This window comes from Staurois parvus, unplaced genomic scaffold (assembly GCF_062004578.1).
Source record: "Staurois parvus isolate SC_StPar_1 unplaced genomic scaffold, SC_StPar_1.0 ptg000105l, whole genome shotgun sequence".
Lineage (NCBI taxonomy): Eukaryota > Metazoa > Chordata > Amphibia > Anura > Ranidae > Staurois > Staurois parvus.
Window position 1 is genome coordinate 4,781,331 of NW_028317901.1, and position 24,977 is coordinate 4,806,307.

The following is a 24,977-nucleotide window of genomic DNA, read 5'->3' on the forward strand; positions in this document are numbered from 1 at the left end:
CCCTCTACAAATCCGCCTTCCTCACCTACACCTCCTCCCTCCACACCGCCAAACAAGCCTACTTCGTAACCCTTATCAACACCCTCTCCACCTGTCCTTGCCGGCTCTTCTCCACTTTCAACTCCCTACTCTCTCTCTCCCCCACCTCCACCCAGTACCTCACTCACCGCCCATGAGATTGCCAATCACTTCCAAAACTAGATTGACGCAATCCATAAGGACATCGCCAATGCTCAATCTACCTCCCCACCTAGCCTCTCTCCCACTATAACCCCATCAACTCTCCCCTCCTCTGACCTCGCAACCGCCCTGCCCCCCACCACACCTAACATCCCGCACACTATAACCTCCCCAACACTCCGCTCCTTCAGCCTTGCTACCACTGAGGAGGTCACTAAGGTCTTCTCAGAAGCCCACCTCACCACTTGCCCCCTTGACCCTGTCCCCACACAACTCCTCCGGTCACCCTCCTCCTCCATCCTATGCTCCCTCACCCACATCTTCAATCTCTCCCTCTCTACTGGCGCATTCCCCACCCCCCCTAAAGCACACGCACTTCACCCCTATACTCAAAAAACCCTCCCTGGACCCCACCGACCTGAACAACCTTAGACCCATCTCCCTACTGCCATTTACATCGAAGCTCTTTGAGCGCTTAGTCTACAATTGCCTAAGCTATCACCTCACTGACAACAACCTCCTCGATCCACTACAGTCTGGCTTCCATCCCCTACACTCCTCCGAAATCACCCTACTCAAAATCACTAATGACCTGCTAACCGCCAAAGCTAATGGCCACTACTCAGTCCTCCTACTCCTCGCCCTCTCCGTGGCCTTCGACACAGTTGACCACCCCCTCCTCCTTAATAAACTACACTCCCTTGTCATCAGAGGCTGAGCTCTCTCCTGGTTCTCCTCCTATCTATCCCAACGCTCCTTCAGCGTTACCTATAACGCTACCACCTCCCCCTCTCTCCCCCTCTCTGTTGGGGTCCCCCAAGGCTCTGTCCTTGGGCCCCTTCTCTTCTCCATCTACACCTCCTCCCTCGGCAAACTGATACACTCCCATGGCTTCAACTATCACCTATACGCCGATGACACGCAAATTTACCTCTCCACCCCTCACCTCACCCCCTCGGTCTCCGCCCGTATCACCCACCTACTGAACGACATATCAGACTGGATGTCGCTCCATTTCCTCAAATTGAACCTTTCCAAAACCAAGCTCCTAATTTCCCCCCCAGACCGTGACCCCCCCCCCCCCATCACGACCAACAATACCACCATCAGTCCCACCCCACAAGCCAAAGTCCTAGGTGTCACTCTAGACTCCAACCTGTCCTTCCAACCCCATGTCCAATTGCTGGCAAACTCATGCAGGCTCCGCAACATCTCAAAAATACGTACGTTCCTAACCCCAGACACTACTAAACAACTCGTTCACTCCCTTATTATCTAACATCTGGACTACTGCAACTCCCTTCTCACTGGCCTACCACAACACAGGCTATCCCCGCTTCAGTCTATCCTGAACTCAGCGGCCAGACTCATCCACCTTACCAACCGCTCCGCTTCTGCCACCCCTCTCTGTCTTTCCCTCCACTGGCTGCCGATTACCCAACGCATTAAATTCAAACTACTAACATTGACATACAAAGCCATTCTTAGCGCTGCCCCAAACTACCTCACCGACCTGATACCCAAATGCCACCCAACCCGTACTCTTTGCTCCTCACAAGACCTCCTACTTTCTAGCTTCCTGGTCTCCTTCTCCCACGCCCGACTGCAGGACTTCTCCAGGACTTCCCCCATCCTCTGGAACTCACTACCCCAATCCATCAGACTGTCACCTACCCTCCTCAACTTTAGGCGCACCCTGAAAACCCATCTCTTCAGGGAAGCCTAACCCACCCTCACCTAACAGCCGATCTCCTCCATTCCTCCTACCACTCCATCCCCCACAGCCACTTCCTCCTGTAGCACTATCCCCTCCCTCCTAGATTGTAACCTCGAAAGAGCAGGGTCTTCGAACCCCTCGTGTTTTGTTTTGTTAGTGTATTGTCTTATGTACTGTCCCCCACTATAATGTACAGCGCTGAGCAAACCTTTTGGCGCTATATAAATACTGTATAATAATAATATATGTTTGTTTGTAGTGGGGTAGGAAACTCCCTTCCCTTAGTAGCTGCATCAATGTATTCTTTAAGGGAATTTCCAAAGAGACGCTTGCCTTCAAAGGGCATACATAAAAGGTCCCCCAAGGAAGCTTTAATCCAAAAACTTTTTTGCATATACATAGAACGTAAGGACATTATAGAGATTTGATTAATCACATTCTTCATGGCATCTATGCAAAATGTACTGCTGGGGGACTGTAGTAAGAATAAGATTACATGTATCAGGAGTTCTCCAGTGCAGTTTGCCATAATCAGGCATCTGTGTCAATAGCCAGTTGAAGGGCTAAACTTGCGAGAGCAAAGGAGAACTTTACAAGAGTCTACAAACCCCTATCAATCGTTAATGGAGGAAAAAAGAAACAGTAGATGGAATATTCAGTATAGGAAAGGGAAGATTTAGTGAGAACAGTACATTTTTTCCCAAATTCCACTTCCATAGGGTACAATCCATCAAAATTGTCAGAAGTAAATAACTCCTTGGAATTGGGATAATCATTGTATAAAGCCCAGTCAGCTAGATCAAGAATAGAAATTTTTTTTTCAAAAATAGTTCTCTATTTTGGGCACATAGGAATAGGGGGAGAATGTGCAGCATTAGATGTATCTAGCCAGAGACTAGTATGTACTACCTCAGTTAATGAGTCCACAATAGCCAGCATGTGCTGAGAAGCTGAAGTAGTAGCTTCACATAGGTCTGGCAGTGAAAAATCTTCAAAATTCTCTTCTAAAGCTTCATCATCCCCCTTGCCTTCTGGAAGTGGTAGTGTGCTATGCAGTTCAGGTTGTAAAGCATGAAAATACAGTCAAAGGAAGGAGAGGGAAAAGAGTGTTTACAGCTGTTGGTACCCATCAATTCCAGAAATTGTGATAGCGTTTGGAACAGATTGGATATAGTGGCAGAGAATTCTGCTTTAGTCAGAGAGGCTGTTTGTTGCAGGGGTTCTTCCCCAATGGGGTACTCATGGAATGAGGGGATTTAGCATTAAGAAATGTCAAAATCTCAGGTGATCACTAAATTCTTATGCCTGTATCATGCAACAGGTGAGACAGAAGATGATCAGTTGGTGCAGGAAAATTGTGGCAGAAAGTGCACATTTATGAGTCAAGAGTACTAGCCCACTAGCCAAAGAAGAACTTTCAGTGGTTTCTAGCAAGCTTTTCCTAGTTTCCTGGCATGATTAGGATAGTGTTTTTCTATGACAGTACAGGAAGTTCTTGCACTGTAAGAAATTGGACTGAAAACCTTTCATCTTCAATGTAGAAAAGGAAAACAACCAACAAAAAGTGCTGCATAAATGGACAGCACAACATCGAAAAAATAAACCATGTGTTAGCAATCGTCCTAAGGGAGTGATTACTGATTGCCACCTAAAATTACTGATAATGTCTACTTGAATATCAGTACAGCACTAACTCCTTGGTAGGACAAACCAAATGAAGATGCGCTTTAGTGGTATCAAATATTTGAGGGTGGAACAAGTCAAACCTCTCAAGCTCTAAAAGAAACCTACAATCCACAGAATAAGCTAAACAGACACTATAGTCATCAGCAATGATATAGTGCTATTGCAAAAGAAAGAGGAATTGCTGTGAGGAATAAGAGGCAAGCAGAATTTTATATAAATCACAATTCTGCAAACAACCTTAGTAACATTATCATGGAAGAATAATCTTAATATTTACATTAAAAAAGTAAAACATTTATAATATAATAACATTTATAATATTATGAACATTATTAATCACAGTTTAAAGTGGAGTTCCAGCAGTTTTTGTGTTTATTAAAATAGTTTTTGTGTTTATAAAATAAGCGGAGCTTGCGCTTTTGAGTGGAACTCCGCTTTAAGTATGAAGCAAATGGATAGCAGGCGGGATGGAACAACAGAAATATATTAAGCAATACATTCAACGTAGCATAAGAAAATTTGTATCCTGAAAAAACATAATAATGATGATAATATTAATGATAATTTACCTAGAACATCATAGTAGTCCAGACTAATTGTTTTTAGATAGGCCACAGCTTGAAGATCATAGGTCTTAACATAAGCTTCAGTACCCAATTGCTGTACTCTAAACACCAAAACTGTGATCTCCTCTTTCTGTTGTTGTTTGGTCAATTCCAAAATAACCTAGAGTCAAAATAACATATGGTTTAGAACATTATATACAATACCTAGTAAAATTTGATGCAGCAAAAAAATTATACAATTATAAAGGTATGAAGAGGGTTGTGTACATTAACTTACTTCTTTCACTTCAAATTGTAGGTGCAGATCTGTCAGATCCTCAGGGGTAGTCTCTGCTGCAGGTTCTGAATCATCCTTATGTGAGGGCTCTTTTGGAACAGGGTTACTTCTCACAAAGGAAGGATCAACTTCTTTAGTGTCAAAGAACTCTTCATTTGAGTCTGGAAAATACAGTAAGCACAAAAAATATTAGGATGAACATATTTGTGCATGGCAAGAATGGCTATTTCATTAGTGAAAACTTGCACAATAGCAGTGAGGCTGCAATTGTTGTTCTCCTAAGCATACTTTTTGCCTGGCTGTCTCTGGGTTTAATAATTTTAGCAGAACTGGCTTAGAATAAGAATGCTGCAAGCAAAAATCAGTGTGAGGTTAGCGTTCTGAAAGTGCATACTTGTTCAGCATCTGTGATTAAGAAAGAATTCGATCAGTATTAGACCTAGGGAACTAGTAATTTTTCAGAAGGAGTGGTCAGCAATGAAAGTATGCACCGTAAAGGGAGAGACTTTCACCAGATGTGTGCAGTATGGCCCCTAAGCCTGTAAAGTGTGCAGTGGCTACATGCAGTAACCAGGTGGCTGGGAAATGTCTTCAGCAGAGACCAGTACCCAAAGGTCACATTACAGGGCAGCCTCATGCTTTCCAGTTTGTGAGGTCAGGGTAAGACATCCAAGGCGATGCCAAGTACCAGCTGATTGGAGAACTGCAATAATGAGAACTTGTAAGCTCTTCAGCTACTGAAGAAGCTTGCTAATAGAAAATAAAACAAAACCAAAAAGGAGAGAGATCCATTCTGAGTCATGCTGGCAGTGGTAGGGGTTATGATGGCTTGTCTTATAGCTTTTCTTGCAAGTGTCCGATCTCCTGAGGGTAGCTTAGCTACATAATCCTACATCTGACTCCACTCTGTATCCACTAATGAACAATTATGAAAGATGTATATCCTCCTAAGACACTGAGGCATTCTGGGTGGAGAAAGGTTTTAAAATTTGCTGATTTTGCCTGAATCCACTCTTCCCGTAAACAGCAGTATAATCTGATTGCATCTGAATTCTTATGTTCCTCAATGGACAAAAAAACTGAATTTTTAACTTACCATTAAAATCCCTTTCCTGTTGTACAGTAAAGGACACATAGGTCTTTTAATTACTATGACTGGGTTATATGCAACTTCCATCAGGTGTTTAAACACTGACAACAAGAAAGGCGGAAGGGACATCCCCCCTTTAAAACCCTCTATTTCTACCAGCTAGCCTTTGTTCTTATGATCTCTGTATTGCTTGCTACAAAACTGAGGGGAGGGTCATGTGTACTGTACTTTAAGGAAATGTTTTTTGCTGGCAATTCAAAATCCTATTTTTCTTATTGAACAGTGAAGGACACAGGCACTCACTATGAATGGGACAGCCAAAAGCAATCCAGCCGAGAGGTAGGCAACACGGCAAACAATGCAACAGACCTGCAGGTCAAGAAAGCCCTAACAGACTCAGAGCACAGCAGCTTGTAGCACCTTACACCAAAAGCTGGTATCAGGAGGCTTCAACATGCACCTAGAAGAACTTAGCAAATGTGTGAATGGAATCCCATGTGGAAGCCTTGGTAATCTAAGAAACATGCCTGAAACTGAAAAGCATTACCAGATGTGGCAGCAAGTGTTTACTGGGATGAGAGAAACCCTACCTTCAGACTATAGGCCTTAACTCTGATCCACCTAGCAATGGTGGAGGCCATTGTAGGAACCTTTAGAATGCACAAAGGGTGAATTCAATTTATTCAAAAGCGGCAGCAGCTGAGAGGCAAACGACATTCAGACAGTAGAGAGATTTTTCCTTAGGATGCTTCAGAGCAGGATATAAAGAAGAAAGGGCAATATCCTGATTAAGGTGGAAAGCAAAGAACACCTTTGGTAGAAAACAAGCCTTACACCTCAAGACAACACTGTTCTCATACAACAGTAGGAAGGGCTCCTTGCAGGATAAAGCCGCTAACTCAGACTCTCCTCGCTGGGCTAGTAGCCACAAGAAAGGTCACGTTACTGGTAAGGGAATATCCCCGATAGGCTCAAAAAGTGGCTTTTGAAGAGCATAAAGAAACAGACTGAGAACCCAGATAGAGGCTGAAAGGCTAAGTTCACCCATATTTAGGGTGGAACATGTAATATGTTCCAGCTCCTGCTGCCATTTGCCCCTCACCCCATTCGGTGTAACAGCAGAAGGGGGATGTTGTCCTAGCATCTGCTGTCATAATTTAAAAACAGCGCGGCCATGTATGAACTTATCCTTGAAGGTCTCTTAAAAACAATTACCAAAGCCGAGATTTGTCCCTTAACAGTATTTAAAGCCAGTGTTTGGTCCAGGCCTGACTGGAGGATGGAAGGGATACGTCTCACAGAGTACTCGAGGCTGAAAGTTCCTTGACTCACAACAAATACTCTGTAGGTCTCCTTCAGGTGTGATGGTAAGCTTCAAGAAGGGACAAAAGAATCCAAAAGGCCCGGAAGAACGAAAAAACACAGATCAGATTGAGCTATTCCCACAGCATCAACAGAGCATACAGTGTGAAGGCCCAAAAGGTCCATGGGCCTGAACAAACTTGTCCAGTTCTTTTACTGAATTTGGACACCAGAAGGTGCACATCTGGTGTTCCCCATCTGTGGCAAAAAACATGAAAGACCTCCAGAATGTGTTGCTGTATAAAGCGTTGTGGCCCAGAGGGGTCATGGTAAGGTGAGGGGGCATTTCGGCCATCTATGGATATTGAGCCACCTGGGTGTTGCACAAGCACAGAAAGTTTTTTGGAGTGACAACTGAATCACATATATCTACAATTCTTGCATGGACGTTTTTTGCACATGTGTGTATTTGCACTTTGTATAGGTCCATATTTGGGACCATTTTGTTTTGCACTTTAGCACTGAGATTATCACGCATTCAGCACTTTGTATTAATTGTTTATTGTATTTATTAGCGCTTCATCACCATTACTTATTATTACTCTGCACCTTTGGTATAGGAAAAGGTGATAGCTGCTTGTGTATATATATATTAGCTTACTTGTTGAGCGCAGGAGGATTTTACTTTCATTTCATGTAGCAGAATACATTTTGGCCAAAATTTATGACAAAATTTTTTTTTTTTTTTTTTATTGGATAGGTTTAATAGCAAAAAGTCAAAAATATTGTTTTTCTCTACAAATTGTCAGTCTGTTTTTTTTCTTTTTTTAAAGTGCAAAAAATAAAAACCGCACAGGCGATCAAATTTTACCGAAAGAAAGCTCTATTTGTGGAAAAAAAAGGATGGAAATTTAATTTGGGTGCAGCGTTGCATGACCACGCATATGTCAGTTAAAATAACACAGAACCGTAACGCAAAAAATGGCCTAGTCAGGAAGAGGGGTAAAACCTCTGGAGGGCAAGTGGTTAAAAATACTTTGTGTAATTTTAAGTGATAGTAAACATGTTTTTTCTTTTACCTACAGGTAAGCTTGTAATAAATCGTTTGGGAGATATTCCAGGGAGCAGCAGTTGGTGACGTCACCAGCACACTCACGCCATCCCTCCAGAGCTCTGTGCCACAGCTATGACATCATTCAAGCGGCCAGAGCCTTTAAACCTGGAAAGAAATTCAGGTGAAGATGAAAGCCCCATCAGTGGCAGCAACGTGCCACTGGAAGGCTTCGTTTTTAGGCTAGTCTCTCATAATGTGCTAGAATTTGATGCATACCAGCACATTGTGACATAATCTTGCAGTGGAACTGGCTTTTTTTTTCAGCATTCACTGCCATTTTAATATGTTGTTTCAAGGAAAAAAAAATATTATATATATGCACACAGTATATTGGGGAAAGGGGAAGTAGGTAAATATTAATTTGATCAGTTGACTTGGCTATACGACAGCTAAAATGCAAGTCAGCACACAGCAGCAAAAGAAAAACAACCTAATCCTTAGGAGGTAAATATGCACAAGGATAAATGCAATGTGTTGCTACCTGATGAGTCCTCCTCCATAAAAAGAGACTTTGCAATTTCTTGTTTTAAGAGTTTTTCTGGTCTTCTGGATAAAATTGGGACAGCGGCAATCTGGATTTTTCCAAAGAAAAAAAATACAAAAACACAACCCTATAAGTAGTTCACAAAACACAGAAGCCTCAACTCACAAATGCATAACAGATGGGTTTCCATACAAAAAACTGGTCACCTACCCAGGTCTATAACTGGCTTTTTAAACAGTGAACATGGAGGGCGTCACTGCGTGAAAAAGTAATACGTAGGGCTCTGTGGCTTACGTATGTATTTGCAAATGTGTGCTAACTAAACCCCTTTTTTAAACGCATGTTTTTAGATAGGTTGATTTGGTTTTTGATAGTTGGCTAACTGTCTGGCAGATTGAACTGGCTTTTCTTATCCCCCTTTGCTGATAAGTTATACCTATCCATGTTCCTTGCCGACAATGGCCGTTATTAGACTGGGGTAGGCTGGCAAGTTGAACTGGATAGCCCTACTTTTTACTTTTTCACATCAAGATGGGTTTCCATGTCTAGGTATTTGCTTTTTAATGCACACTTTTTTTTTTTACTGACCAAAAGGCATTACTATATGCTGATTAATTTAATGCACACTTGTTTCCTTCTCTTCTACACTACGGGGGAGACGGGCAGGCTTGCTTTTGAGAAGGGCTGTTTGTATCCATAGACACACATGACAAGGCTTAGCCCTGCCCCCTCCTCACTGAATTGATTAACAGCAGCAGGAGCTTCTGCTGCTATCAATCTGCCCTGTGAGACCAGGGAAAAAGACGGACTAAGGTTAGTATTTGGGGGGGGAGTGAACAGCTAGTGAAAGTATTTGTACCCTAATGCAGGTAATGCATTAAGATAAAAAAAAACTTTGTGACTAAGACTTTTAAACTGTGAATTGTTTCATTTGGATAAATAATTTCACACCATTGCATTATATATTTCTGTAAAGTGTAAATCTTTGATGGGAAACTCATCATGAGATAAAATAATAACCACAAGTAATGTAATTTGTATGACTTTGTGACGTAAAAGATGAGTGTAGACTTATTATGTTGCGCTGTCCCCCGCCGGTCACATGAGCAGAGAGTGGTGACCGTCAGTCATCGCTATCTGCTCTGCCCCCTGCCCTCAAAGGAGCGCTGGGCTGTGGAGGGGGAGGGAGCGACTGATTCAGGCTCTCAGCGGCTCACTGTGGTACCACTCCAGACTCTGGCATGGATCCCAACTTTAAAGTCGAGATCTTTCCCCAGCCTGGATGGAGAATGATGTCAGATGACAGTCCGCTGTCAGCTGAAAACAGGTCACAGGAGTGCAGAACAAACTGCACTCCTGTGATCCACAGGAGAAGTACAGCCAAAAGAGATTTGGCTGAACTTCTTTAAAGCAGTATTATACCCAAACACAAAAAAATTTATATATTGAAGCTTACCAATTCTTAGATGTAGCTGCATTTGCTTCTTCTCTTTTCTTTCTTCATTTATTTTTACCTAGTGATTCGGCCAGTAACATACTTTCTATCTCCAATCTAAATGGAGGAGCAGTAAAGACACCTTTGGACAGCAGATCCCTCAATCTGGGAAGAGGGCAGTGTTAGATTCAAACTGCAGCTACAGAAACAGTTTTATGAATGAATAAAACAAACCATTGTAAGTACCACTGTCAGTGTTAAATGGTATGTCTCAATCCTCTGTCTCTTTTGCTGGAAAGCTTGGCCTGCCAAATGAACTTGAAAAATAACAGAAATACTGGCTGGATCACCAGGTGAAAATAAAGGAACAAAAGTCTTAAAGAAGAAAATGAATGCAGTTACCACAACCAAGAATCAAAATGTAAAGGAAATATCCAACCATTTCAGGATATGATAGTCGTTTGGTGGAGGGCTTTTTCATTGCTTTTGCCCACTATATCCTAAGCACTGTAATGTGCAGTATTATCGTCAAGAAAATACATAAATAGCATTGCTACCAGAAATAATAAAAGGCTTATTTTTTTCTTTTGATTTGCATCAACATACCTCAGTGAGAGTAATAGTACCACTGGATTGGCTAAAGGCCAATGTAGTGCCAATATTTAAAAAGGAGTCAAAATCTTTACCAAGTAATTATAGACCTGTTAGTTTAACTTCTATAGTTGGGAAGATACTGGAGAGTTTAATAAAAGACCACATAGATGAGTTCTTGCTGGTAAAAAATATTTTAGGCAACAGACAGCATGGATTCATGAAAGACAGAAGTTGTCAAACAAATCTGATTTCTTTTTATGACGAGGTGAGCAAAAACCTTGGACAGGGGTGGCGGTGAACGTACTATACTTTTTGCAAAAGCGTTTGACACAGTTCCCCACACACGGCTAATGTGTAAGGTAAAGTCTACAGGCTTGGGAAAATCCGTATGTAAATGGATAGAAAACTGACTAAAAGATCATATTCAGAGAGTAGTGGTTAATGATTCATACTCTGAATGGTCTAGGGTTGTCAGTGGTGTACCCCAAGGTTCAGTGTTGGGACCCTTACTTTTTAATATATTTATAAACGATATAGGGTCTGGGATTAAAAATACCCTTTCAGTCTTTGCAGATGACACCAAGCTGTGCAGTGGAATAACGTCCTTACAGGATGTCTCCAACTTACAAGCCAACCTCAATGCACTGTTTAATTGGGCAACTATGTGGCAAATGAGGTTTAATGTTGATAAATGTAAAGTTCTGCACTTGGGGGCTAAGAATATGCATGCATCATACATACTAGGGGGAGTAAAACTGAGGGAATCAATGGTAGAGAAGGATCTGGGAGTTCTGGTAGATCACAAGCTTAATAATGGCATGCAATGCCAAGCTGCAGTTTCTGAAGCGAGCAAAATCCTCTCTTGTATTAAAAGAGGTATAGACTCCAGAGAGAGATATATAATTTTACCCCTGTACAAATCATTAGTAAGACCTCATCTGGAGTATACAGTTCAATTTTGGGCACCAAAAGAACATTGAGGAACTGGAGAAAGTACAGAGAAGGGCAACCAAACTGATACGAGGCATGGAGAAGCTCAGCTATGAGGAAAGATTAGAAGAACTGAATTTATTCTCTCTTGAGAAGAGGAGATTAAGGGGGGATATGATCAACATGTATAAATACATCAGTGGTTCATTTAGCAAACTAGGTGTAGAGTTATTCACCATGAGGTCATCACAGAGGACGAGGGGGCACTCTTTACATCTGGGAGAAATGAAATGTAATCTCCAAACACAGAAACTCAGTAAGAGCTGTGAAAATGTGGAATAGACTCCCTCAAGAGTTGGTTCTGGCCATCTCAGTGGATTGCTTTAAAAAAGGCCTGGATTCTTTCTTGGATACACAGAATATAACTGGTTACTATTTATACGTAAAGTTGATCCAAGGATTACCCAATTGCCTCTCAGGGGATCAGGAAGGAATTTTTTACCTTGCAGGAGCAAATTGGGTCATGCTTTGCTGGGTTTTTTGCCTTACTCTGTATCAACTGTGGGTTTAGGATTATAACTTTTTTTTTATGGTTGAACTGGATGGACTTTTGTCTTTTTTCAGCCAGACTAACTATGTAACATACCTATCCCACCCTTGTACTCACCCCTCAAACCTTTCAAAGGGCCATAGTTTCCCGATTCTACAATGAATATGGCCAAAATGCTCCAAAAACAGTGAAAGCAAATTCAGAATAAATGGCCCAGTAAATGTAAGCTGCATCTGAACTATAATATAGCAGTTCTGGATGCACAGTTGGCTACAGGGACATAAGACTGATCTCCATTGCTCCACCAACTATTGAAAATGAAAGCAGCAAATGACTTTGTGACAGAGGTAATGACAATTATATTTGTTTTTAAGAGGTCATTATTATGCTTAGTTCACTTTATTATAAAATACTCAATCCTGTGGAAACATATTTACCGCCCTCTTCTCTTTCGTAGCTGGAGTGACAGCATGCCGCTGTGGCAGAGGGATGCTGTTAACAAGTTCAAAAACTCCTTGGAGTTTCCGGTCAGAGGTCTTGAGGCGCAACAATGGTAACTCTCCAGACACTTTAAACCTACAATGAAAAATAAGTAAGCCTAAAGCATTTGGCAAAGGACTCAGTATTGCATTTGGGGAAAAACAATACTATGTAAAATAACTTAATGTGCTCATGTGTTTATATTTTAAAAAGTTTCCAAACGTAATCACAAAATGTAAAAAGCAGTTAGTGCCGCAAAAATCAGTGCTTACCATCTTTCTTTATCATCATGCTTTTCTTTTACACCTTTGTTTTGCTTTACATTCCTCTCTTGCAGAAACCTCTCTTCCCTAAGTCCCATGGAGCAACCTTTGCATGTGCGCTCCCAGCTGGCATCTACATGCATCCCCAGAAACAGATAGCAGGACACCAAGCCACTCTCTTGCTCTCCCCTCATACCTGCACCTATGTAGTCCCTTCTGAATAGTGCACAAGATACTGCTCGAGGAAGCAGTGCTGTGATTTCTGGAGCAAGCAGTGGTGTACCATTAAAAAAAAATCACAGCAAACTAGTGGCAGAAATAAAACAGCAGATAAATCAGACAGTGGATTTGATACAAGGAATTATGCAGCAGTAAAAAAATAAAAATTGGCCAAAACAGTACAAGGCCCTCACCTTGGCATTCTGCTGTCTCGCTCTACCATGGCCTTTTCAAGCTGCAAATCAATGTCCAGAGGCTGCAGAAGGTGGAGCGATGAGGAATTCATAGCCCTGGCCTTCTTCCAATCCTCACCTGCACTCACACAAAAAAACAAAAAAAAACAAAATAAAAATTTCTAAAAATGTCTACATTTTTATTCATTAATCTATTCTAGATAAATTTAATTCAGCCGGTCACACTTAGGACTGTGTATTTAATGCATCATAATCATTGCAGAATGTGAAAAAGTATTTATTCATTCATTTATTAAAGTGTCTGAAAGAACGGTTTGTGCTGCACAGCAACCAGATTCAAAATATTTTTAAAAGCGGTCATATGTTGTTAAAGAAAAACAGATTTTTCTTTCCGATACCTTGATAAATGAATTGGATACAAATGGAGAAACAGAAAAAAGGCGCACCGACCTAGTGTATTATCGTTTAAAATAATTTATTGAAGAAACAAAATAGGTATCGTACTCACAATGGGCATATTAACACAGGCATGTCAAACTGAACAAGATGTATGATCCAAACAACATCTGAGTCCATACGATGGAACCCTGGATGACCAACTTTCTAACGCGTTTCGAGGACACAACCTCTTAATCAGAAGAGGTTGGCTCTGAGGAAGAGGTTGTGTCCTCGAAACGCGTTAGCCAGTTGGTCATCCAGGGTTCCATCGTATGGACTCAGATGTTGTTTGGATCATACATCTTGTTCAGTTTGACATGCCTGTGTTAATATGTCCATTGTGAGTAGGATACCTATTTTGTTTCTTCAATAAATTATTTTAAACGATAATGCACTAGGTCGGTGCGCCCTTTTTCTGTTTCTCCATTTGTATCCAGTGTATTTGGACCACCCCGGTCTGTTGAGGGCAGCAAGCAGTGCATATTCCAGAAAATTCCAGAACATTCCTATTGGGTCTACTGAGTCCTTTCCTAGCGCTGGAGTAAAGTGTTTGTTGTGTTGGATTTAACTTAAATAAATGAAACCTTAGTCATAATAAAATTTGCTCTTTAATTAGATATAAAAAGTGAAACCTTGTCGACCATGTTCACAGGTGTGGGTTTTAGGAACCTTGCTTATTCTAATATATCCCAACAAATATGACAATGACGACATTGGGGCTTTCTATATACTATTTTGAGACTGAGTTACTACTACTTCTCAGCAGATACTCCGGGGTCTCACTCTTGAATATCTAGTCACTTTGTGTTATCAATGTGTTTTTTGTCTCTGCATTTGCTTTTACTTTTGTTATGACTTTGTTTTGCAACAACTCCTATGCACTGTGGGTAAGACCCTTTGTTTCTGATTGGTTGTATCAGGCTGATGCCAGCCCATAGGTTGATTCTGACTTGCCTGTAAAATTCAATTCATGGAGTACATTACAGGAGACAGGATCTTAGCCTTATGCAATAATTTATGTGCTGCCTTTATGTGATTGTATGTGGGCAAACAATGCAAGGGAAGCCCAAATGTAACCCCTCCCACACCAAGTAAGTTTTGTAGCAAACAATAAGGAGAGAAAAGAAGTGTCCTGTAATGTACTGCAAGAAAAGAATTTTAGTAGTAAAATGGCAGAAGTAAAACAAAAAAAATTTTGAAAACTCAAGAGAACAGCCTAAAGAACCTTATGCCTGAAACTGGCATCAGAAGAGGCCGGAACATCCACCTGGTAAAATAGAACATGGATACAGAAGAGTAGTTTGCAGCCCTGCAATCTGGGAGATAAAGGCCACATCCTGAAAAGCCGATATTAAATTTTAAGTGTGCTCTAACAGGGAAGGGGGAACCTTATTCCCTAGACCAGGGGTAGGCAACCTTTTGCGCACAGTGTGACAAAAAAAATGTTCTAACAAATTGAGTGTGCCAGTTACACAAAAAAAAAATATGTCAACTTCACACTTTCAATCACAAAAAGGAGTGAATAGTAAATGCTGTAAATAACTTTTTGCACCTAAACACCTCAGATCATCCCCAAATCTTGCACCTTCACCCCTCAGATCAGCCCCAAATTCTGTACCTTCCCCCCTCAGATCACCCAATTCCATCACCTTTACACCTCAGATCACCCCAACTGCTGCACCTTCACACCTCAGATCACCCTAATTCCTGCACCTTCACCCCTTAGATCACCCCAATTCCTACAGCATCAGATTTCAGATCAACTCCAATTCCTGTACTTGCACACTTCAGATCACCACAAATCCTGCATCTTCACACCGCAGATCACCCCAATTTCTGCACCTTCAGATCTTAAGTAAGTCCTAATGCTTGCACCTTCATACCTCAGATCACTCCAATTACTGAACCTTCACACCTCAGATCACCTCAATTTCTTACTCCTTCATTCCTCAGATCCCCCCAATCCCAGCACCATCAAGTTTCAGATCACTCCAATTACTTAATCTTCACACCTCAGATCACCCCAATCCCTGCACCACTGCACCTCAGATCATTCAAAATTACTGTAAATTAGTAGTTCCCAAAAGCTAATATGATTTAGCAGTGCACTGGACTGGGATAAGCAGGGCATAGGACAGTGTTCAGCAGGGAGGAAGACAAGGGTCAGCGGACTGGGATCAGCGGGTCAGCGGACTGGGGTCAGCGGGGCAGTGGACTGGGGTCAGAGGACTGGAATCAGCGGGGCATTCTAAAGGGGTCAGGGGGGAACTGACCAGTGGGGCAGTGGACTAGGATTAGAGGATTGGGGTCAGCAAGGCAGAGTACAGGGGACAGCAGGGCAGTGGACTGGGGTCAGTGGGGCACTGTACAGGGGTAATGGCGGCAGTGGACTGGGGTCAGCGGGGCACTAGCTAGTGGGGAAGTAGACTGGAGTCAGCAGGGCCGGGTACAGAAGTCAGCGGGGAAGATAACTGGGGTCAGCGGGGCACTGTACAGGGATCAGGGGGCAGAGCACTGTACAGAGGTCAGTGGGGCACTATACAGTGGTCAGAGCAGTGTATAGAGGTCAGTGGGGCACTGGCCAGGAGGGGCAGTGTACAGGGGTGAGTGCTGACAGGGCACACAGCACAGCTCCTCCTCCCACACAGCACATAGTTGAGATCAGATTATTTTACAGACACTGACTACTACTGACTACTGCAGCTTTGCTGCTGTTCTGATCTGGAGATTTCACAGATCAGAACAGCAACATATTGTAGCAGGCAGCTATATACTGTTCAGATGGGAGGTTTTGTCTGCAAAAGAACACGATTTCAACTAGGTGCTGTGTGGGGAGGAGCAGATGTGCTGTCTGTCCTGTGCAAGGATAGAGGAGCAGAAAAGTGAGCCAGGAACAGCATCCAACGTTGGGGGGGGGGTTACAACATACCTTAGGTCCAGCTGAGCACCAGCTAATGTTGGCTAAATGACGGCAAGCCAAATGAGGTGGGCGGGAAAGCGCTGGCAGGGCTTCCTTCTGTCCCTCCTGTATAGCTCGCAGCAAGCACCAGCCTGCTGGTTTTCCAAATGTGCAGGGTGTCCCAGGCTGCCTTCGCATGCCATCAATAATGCAGCCACATGCCATGTCTTGCACGCGTGTCGGGGGTTGCCGACCCCTGCCCTAGACTATAGGCTCAAGTAATAGCTTGTCTAAACCACCTGGCAACAGTGGTTCCAGAGGCAGGGTGACCCCCACAGTAACCCGCAGAAGTGACAAAGAGCGCCAAAAAGTCCAAAGGAAGCTGCAGCAAAGAGGAAGACTCTAACAGTGTATTCTATCAAGACAGTGAATAGAATATGTCTAATGTCTTCCAGCAGGGCAGATAGAAGCATGTACAATAACCTGGTTAAGTTGGAAGAAAGGAAGCTTTGGTCTCAAGCCAACCTTATCCATCTGAAGCACTAAGACGACCCCTTTTAAGGATAAGGCCACTAATGCAGAGACTCAACACACAGTGTGGATAGCAGTGAAGAAAGTAACCTTGTATAGGCAGCCAGGAAAATATCCCTGGTGGATTCAAAGGGCAGTTACAGTAGGGGTCTAAAAGAACCAAGTTGAGATCTCCGAGTCACTGGTAAGCATACAGTGGAACAATGTGAGCAACACCTTGTACAAAAGCTTTCACTAGGGCTTAAGGGGGGCCTTTGGAAAAAGGATTACTAGGGCAGAGATCTAACCCCCATGGTACTCAAGGACAAATGCAGATCCTGACTGGATTGAAGAAACAGACCTTGTCCTGCAGAGTAATTCCTGGAACGGAATATCCTGCCCTCACACCATGCAAAGTGAGCCTTCTAGGTGGGTGTAATGGTAAACTTTGCAAAAAGTTGACTTTGGTGCTTTCAAAAAGCATAGCAATGACTGAATGTGTTAGGCCCCTGTCCCCCAGTACCTGGGCTTCCACATGCAAGCCGTTAAACCAGCAAATAAGTAGTAGTATAATGAACTGGTCCTTGGGACAGAAGATATGGATGATCTGGCAGGTCACACGGAGAGTCTGCCAGGAGTATGAGTATGTTGGAGTACCACATCCTCCTGGGCCAGCTTGGTGCAATAAGAATCACTGATAGGTCCTCCATCACGATCTGGCAGAGCAGACAAGGATGGGGCTTCAGACAGTGAAAGCATAGTACCGGATAACTGATCTCACAGAGTTCCCAGATTATCTATTGCAAAGGCTCAAGGGTTATTGGTCCTGGCAACAAACCTGGCCTGCGAAGGTCAATAGGCATCCCCTCACTCTGACAAGTGGGGGTGTCCCTAAATACAGAGGGACATGGATAGTGAGATCTTCGAGAAAAGAAAGAAGCTCTTTTTTTGATCTCTGGAACCAAAGACACACCTTGATCTGCACTGATCTTGGAAGTACTGTAATATCAGGTGAATGTGTGGAGTGAACAGCGCAAGCTTTTCTACCATCCCCCATTCAAAAAATTCCCAGATTAGGCTTGCATCAGATATTAAACTGACAAGCACATATTCTACACTACATCTCACCAAAAGAAAAAGAAGGAATGTAGGAGCTTTGACCTCTCTTGTGAGGGACTCTTCCCTTCTTGCACAGAAGTTTGGCAGACCAACACTTTAATCCTTTGGCTCATTACACGTGTACTGACAGTGAGGTCATTCTGGGTTTTTGGAACAATGCATCTGCTTAACCATCTAGACAGCAACACAGAGCTACAGGCAACAGCCCTAGATGATGCAGGTCAGATGGAACTGTCAAAATAAATGCAGAATTTTTATCCATGTTTTTGGGCCAGGCCAGGGTCTGTCGGTTATGGCCATGGCAGTATGCTGCATAGCTGAACCTTCAAGAGAGAACAAGGCCTTAAAACAGGCATCTAACCTTTTGTTCACAGGGACCTTGATAACTAGAACATCCGGAAAAGAGGTCATTTAGGTAGGAAATGCCAAGGCCATCAACTGGGATTATCCATTTCTGTAGGAACTTCTCCTCAATATGGTATTACTGAGCAAAAACCTATAGAGAGATGAAGATTTTCCCCATAAAACATAGGGTGCAACACTTTGATAAAGCCTGGAGACCCTGGATTAAATATTTGACAGGAGACCCCTGAGAAATTCTTTACTGCAGTAGCATTCTTGGGAGTTTACAGTTGGTTCACATGCTACTTATTCTCTTTTCCTTCTTTTTTTTTTCCTTTATTATCATAAACTCACTATTGTGGGTTATTTTGTGTTGCATTGTCTTTTTCTATAAATCGGTTGTTGACAAGTTTTGAAAGTCCAATAAGAGCATCTTATATGCATAGCAAATTTTCTCATTTCTGGCAGTGATATTTCCCTTTTTATTAATTGTTAGGACATGGATAATCAAGCTCTAGCAACCTCAACTCTCAGCTGAAAGAGCCATTGTGATCACTCGCTTGACTTGGTTGACTCACTCACCAGCTTTATTAAGTTTTATGTTTTTGAGAGCCTATAACAGCAATGGGCAAACTACGGCCCGCGGGCCGTATACGGCCCGGCGGACCTTTTAATCCGGCCCGCGGAGCTAGTCTCCTCTCACAGTCCGCCCTGAAGACCGGTGTAGCATGAAAATCTGTCTCCTATGAGGATCTGTCCCCCTCGACGTATCTGCGCATGTGCCGGAGATCGCCGATCGGCTGCTAATGCCTGAAACTGGCACATGCACAGATACGTCGAGGGGGACAGATACTCATAGGAGACAGATTTTCATACTACACCGGAACGGCGCGGGAAGACGGTGAGAGGAACGCGCGGAGCAAAGGTAAGTGAATTGACACAGGGGGGACTTGGGGACTTAATATGGGGAATGAATTACTATAGGGGGGATGAATTACTATATGGGGGATGAATTACTATATGGGGGATGAATTACTATATGGGGGATGAATTACTATAGGGGGGATGAATTACTATATGGGGGATGAATTACTATAGGGGGGATGAATTACTATAGGGGGGATGAATTACCATATGGGGGATGAATTACTATAGGGGGGATGAATTACTATGGGGGGGATGAATTACTATGGGGGGGATGAATTACTATGGGGGGGATGAATTACTATAGGGGGGATGAATTACTATATGGGGGATTAATTACTATGGGGGATTAATTACTATGGGGGGATGAATTACTATATGGGGGATTAATTACTATGGGGGGATGAATTACTATTTGGGGATGAATTACTATATGGGGGATGAATTACTATGGGGGATGAATTACTATATGGGGGACTAATTACTATGCTTACTATGGGGGAATATTACTATACTTACTATGGATGACACATACACATCATTCATCTACTTTTGGTCCGGCCCCCGGGTCCAATATATGAACCCATTGCGGCCCTCAAGTCAAAAAGTTTGCCCACCCCTGGCCTATAATGTACCCATTTTTCTTTATTGTAAGTGCCTTTCAACTGTGGGGAAATGCAGTTTTTGTATCTTGTGTGTTGTATTCTACTAAATTGTTATAGTACTTTTTCAAAATCCCAATAAAAAGTATTGGAAAAGAAAACAGGCTGTAAAAGCAAGTGTACGTGGAAGGTTTATGAAGGCTGAGGCAGTTCACTGAACTTAGTTTGGAGATCTTTTTAATGGATGACAAAGGCAGCTCTTAGGCAAGGCAGGTATATAATGTGACAATAAAGATAGAACGGTGTTCTTCAACTAGAGAGAGTATTTGGACGAATGGGTCTCCTCCATGATTAAACCCTATAGAAGCAAATGGCATACCATCCTCCTCTCCATCAGGAAATAGCAGTGCAGTCAAAGGAAAAGTCAGGAATAGACTCTGGGAGGGTGGATGAGTGAGATCTTTTGTAGCCCTTGCGATCTGATGACTCTTAAAGAGCTGACAGCCTAGCCATTAATGCAGACAAAAAAGTTCCTCTCTGGCTAAAAAGGAGAAGGGGGGTGCACCCTAGGAAGCGAAGGAGGCTTTTGAGGAGGACATGACTTTGATAGGGACAGCAGTCAGATTTATGGACAATAGAACCCTGTGAGGGAATAACACTGACCCCTTCATCCAACACAGTGAGCTGAACATGTTCCAGCTAGGCACCCTGGCCCATTCCCTTGTGCCTATAATTTACCAAGTCTGGTAAGATGTTTCCTCTTAGAGTCTCTTATTGATCGCTTCTGCAGAGCAGGAAGGGTGCGCCTTTTGTGACTAGTCACAGCAGGCAAGGAGGTCCGTTATGTCCAAGGATCACTGAGATGTTGTCCTGCTCACTGGGCAAGAAACAAGGGAGCATCCAGGTATGGCACATGAAGAGGAAAAATGACACATGCATGCAGTGTACAGTCTATTAAGGAGGGCAACCCAAGCCACAGTAAGGTGCCAAATTTAAAAAAAAATACCAGACTGTCCCCTATCACTTGCTATGGAAGAAAAAGATGCAGCTAGTGCTCCTGTATGAACTCCTAAAGAAACAAAGCAAAAGCACATTGGACACCCTGCTGGCTGGATAGTGGAAAGCCCCATTCAGATCTTTGCTCTCCCCAGTGGGCAAGCTCCCTAAGGGGGCTTCATGGACAGAGTCACACCAGCGGCTAGTGCCACAACACTGGACCTGAAAAGCACCCTGTGGCTAATTCAGCGCATTGCACTACATGCCTGGGTGAGTGCCTAAGGCAGGAACCAGTGCCTGAAGCAATATTACAGGCTGCATCTTCCTTCCAGCAAGTTCAGGTATGGCCCACTAAGACTCAGCCAAAGAGTCACCTGATCCAGAAAGCTACAAAAACAGAAGCTGCAGTGGCTATATAGCAGCTACAAATTTACAGGACAGTCATGATGCCATGAAAAATACATATTTTTTTTCTCTCAAAGAAAAGAGGACGTCTGTATAGCAGGAAGGGTTATATTAGGGCTGTCCTTACAGCTTTGTTTGCACCAAGGTCCAATCACTTGAAGCTAGTATAAAACTCATTCGTATAAGACTAAGGCTGGCCATACACTGAAAGAAAGAAATGGAACAGATTCCTCTTTCCAAACAAATGGCATGAATGAACGTTTCCCACTCCACCACCACGCTGGACTTTGACAGCCACAAGCACCAGCAGTTGGATTACCCGAGCAGTGATTGAAAACGATTGGCTGCAGATGCTGCATGGCCAATGATATTTGACATGGTTTCTGTGACAAAAGTTGATTTAAGTTAATTCACATTTGTCGAGAAAGCAGGGCCACCAAATGTTAGAATTTCCAACAGTGTATGACCAGCTTGTGTCCTGTAATGTACGATTAATAAAAAAAAAAAAACCTTGGTGTTTAGAAGGCACTTACCTGTACTTCTACATACCATTTCTGCCACCCCTATCTGTACTACAGCTCTACTGAACATACTTTTACTTCCATGTATTGGTTGCTTGGTGCATGAGTGGACATCACCATGCCAGTCATGTGAAAATCTACCCCATACTTAGTTCAGTGCATATACCAAACAAGTGTTTTTTAAAAAGCTTTGCAGGGATAAACTGGGGAATGAGTGAGGAACATGGAGGCAGGGAAGGTAAGCAAAGGCACAGGAACATTGAAGGGAAGAGGGTGTTAAATACAGGTTTGCTTTAAGACATATACCATATTGTGGCTGAGGAATCACACCAGACAAAAAGTACATAATATTTCTGTTAAGTATTTATTTCATTAGTACCTGACGTTCCAAAGAGCATTTGCACTTTCTTGATCTGAATGTGAAACTTATCATAGGCCTTGTCCATCAGCTCCTCTAGAGAAGAGGTACCCACAGTCGGGTGTGATCCTTGGTTAATGCTGTTTAGCTGTCAGATAAAGAAAGAAGTCAAATATAGTGGCACATTAGTTAATACTGTAGCGATCAGGCTTCATGCACATGGACAGCAAGGCTGTGTGTAAAATTCCAGCATTTTCCAGCACCCAGGGAGCCGCAGGTGGCGCACACATCTTGACATAGGAGAATGGCATTGTCAACTGTACTCTGATAAATGTATTTCACAAATGAGTAATATGCACATGCATGGGTAAATGCACATGCACAGAAGCATCACCATTTATAGGAGTACAACTGCGTACATGGCAACTGCGGCATTGATGCCCAGCATAATTTCAGTCTCTCACCATTTGTGTGCAGTCAAAAACATACAGACAGGTTTCACTAAATTCCAAGTAACACATGACCTAGTGTGTGTATTTGTCTCAAGTTTAGTTAGGACATCAGAATGAAAGATCCACTGCAAAAAGATATAGAATATAACATCACTATTTATTTTAAATTAACTTTAAAAAATAAGGAAAGGACAAATTGCAGCTGCAGAAACTATGTCTGCAGAAACTACTAATATTTCTTTAATACAGTAGCAGTTTCTGCATGTCATTAATTGTTCCCTTGGATCTTTACTCTGTAGTTAGCAAACAGTACAGTGAATGACAGCATGAAAAGCATGTAAAGGAGGACAATCACAGTTAATGTTAGCTTTACAATGGGTGTCTTATAACAAAGTTCAACATTAATTTTTACTGCTTTTCATTCCATCCTTGCTGGAGAAAATTTCTATAGAGTCACCACTATAATCTAAAATAATTGGACAGACTATTCAAGTGACTCTTCAACAAACCCGGCACTGACGTGCATTATGAAGAAGCATGATATCAGTTATTTGACCATTCATGCGTCAGCAAGAAGAGAAGGAATGCACCACTCCTGCTAGGTACTTGGCACATCTCCCTCTACCGGTAAACTTATCTACATGGTAAAGAGTTGACTTAAAGGACAACTGTACACATAAATAATTTTAGGGGATTAAAAATCTAAACTAAGTGCAAAAATATTGGCTCAGAACTGGTCATCCTACAATTAGTGGCTTTAGCTTCTGCACTGTGCCTCTGCTGTTTTCATTCCTGCCTACCCCTTCTGTGCCTATGGAATAAGGAGGCGCAAAACTTGTGACATGTTGGTTCCCAGTGAACGTTTTTCAAAATGTTACATATTCAAAACGAATGCTAGGTGTGGATAGTAATGACGGAAACAGACACAGCATGGTAACCAAAAGGCTCTGGATCCTACAGACATCCTTTAAATGATTCAGTGCCTAACTATACATATTTTGTTTTCACATTTATTGAGGGACAAAGGAATTTGGACACAGTAGGGTTATACTGCCTCCTACATGAGGATTGGACACTGAAACAGAAAAATGGTTAGCCAGTCCCCATATAAGCTTTCTTCAGCCCAGCATGGCTCAATTTTTTGCTGGTGTCCTAGCAGGATAGCCATCATTTCTTTGGCTCTGCTGAGAAAAGTGTAGTCAATTTTTCAATCAAGTTTCAATTGTGTTCCCACTTTCTGGTTTCTTGAGGCACTGTGATATAACACCAGCCTTACAGCTGTCCCTGGAAAGGCCATTTTACCAGAGCCTTTCAGACAAATCTGGTCTCTAAACTGCAAGATCTTGGAGTAAAGGGGTTTTGTAAATTACTGTTTATACGTTGCCACAGCTTAAAAAATAAGTTCGCCTTACGTAGTCAGGATGTAACATGTTCCTGAATTGGCAGCACTCCCCCTTCAAGCCCCTGTTGTGACAGCAAGCGGGGGATCTTCTCACTGCACCTGTGGTCATAATTTAAAAAGAACACAGATGTGCGGGGCTCCACCCACCCAGCATTTACTAAGTTTTGTCAATGAGAGAACTACAACTATCGTCAACCATTGCAGCTGACAGCTTGCAGTTCTCAATGAACAATGAGGGCGCTAGTGAGCTCTCTAGTAGTTCATTGATTCTTCTGGCCATTCAGTAACCTCCTGCCCTTATGAGGTACAGGTAGACAGCTACACTGACCGCCTGCAGGAGCCTGACACTGCAACTGCAATCAGCAGATCGTGGGTGCAATGCTTTACAGGATCCGAATTAAAAAAATAAATACACATTTCTTTTACCTACAAAAAGATGTGCATTATTTTTTTGTAAAAGGTGAACTTTGCCTTTAAGCAATGTGAGGCTCAGGTATCATAATGCCATTTACTTTTTAGTAGCCGTAGCAAACATATAAACAATACCACAGCCATATCTTGTACTGAGCATGTACAAGATCTTGTCCATATGTTATCAGTGGGCTGACAGCAGGAACAAGGAAGAAGAAGCCAGCACCTATTATTTTAAAATATAGTGACACCAGAGTAGGACACAGGTAGAGGCAAACCACTAGGAATGTTGAAAAATAGGGACAACAAGGCACATTGCTATATGAAAGTGCAATGGTTTTACTGAAAACCTTTACATAGCATTGACAGTTCCCTAAAAGGTGGGATGCGGGTAGTCCGTTTTAATAACTAGTCAATTCAAAAGGTCAATAAAAGAAGGGTTATGTAACACTTCAGATGTGAATGCATCACTACAGCTGAGAAGAATGAAAGCTTTATTAGTGAATTTCAGAGTAGG

General features: G+C 42.5%; 1 protein-coding gene and 1 pseudogene across 2 annotated transcripts in view; both read right to left on the reverse strand.

The window, feature by feature from the left end:
- Positions 1-24,977, reverse strand: part of VPS13C (vacuolar protein sorting 13 homolog C) — a 352,171-nt gene that overhangs the window by 214,455 nt on the left and 112,739 nt on the right. For both annotated transcript variants that reach the window (XM_089671418.1, XM_089671417.1), the window contains 6 exons: positions 22,217-22,343; positions 13,082-13,199; positions 12,363-12,501; positions 8,414-8,504; positions 4,427-4,587; positions 4,153-4,309 (listed from right to left, as the gene is read on the reverse strand). In XM_089671418.1, the coding sequence (XP_089527544.1) occupies positions 4,153-4,309; positions 4,427-4,587; positions 8,414-8,504; positions 12,363-12,501; positions 13,082-13,199; positions 22,217-22,343 (793 nt within the window). The remainder of the gene's footprint in view (positions 1-4,152; positions 4,310-4,426; positions 4,588-8,413; positions 8,505-12,362; positions 12,502-13,081; positions 13,200-22,216; positions 22,344-24,977) is intronic.
- Positions 17,903-18,075, reverse strand: LOC149467628 (U2 spliceosomal RNA; annotated as a pseudogene).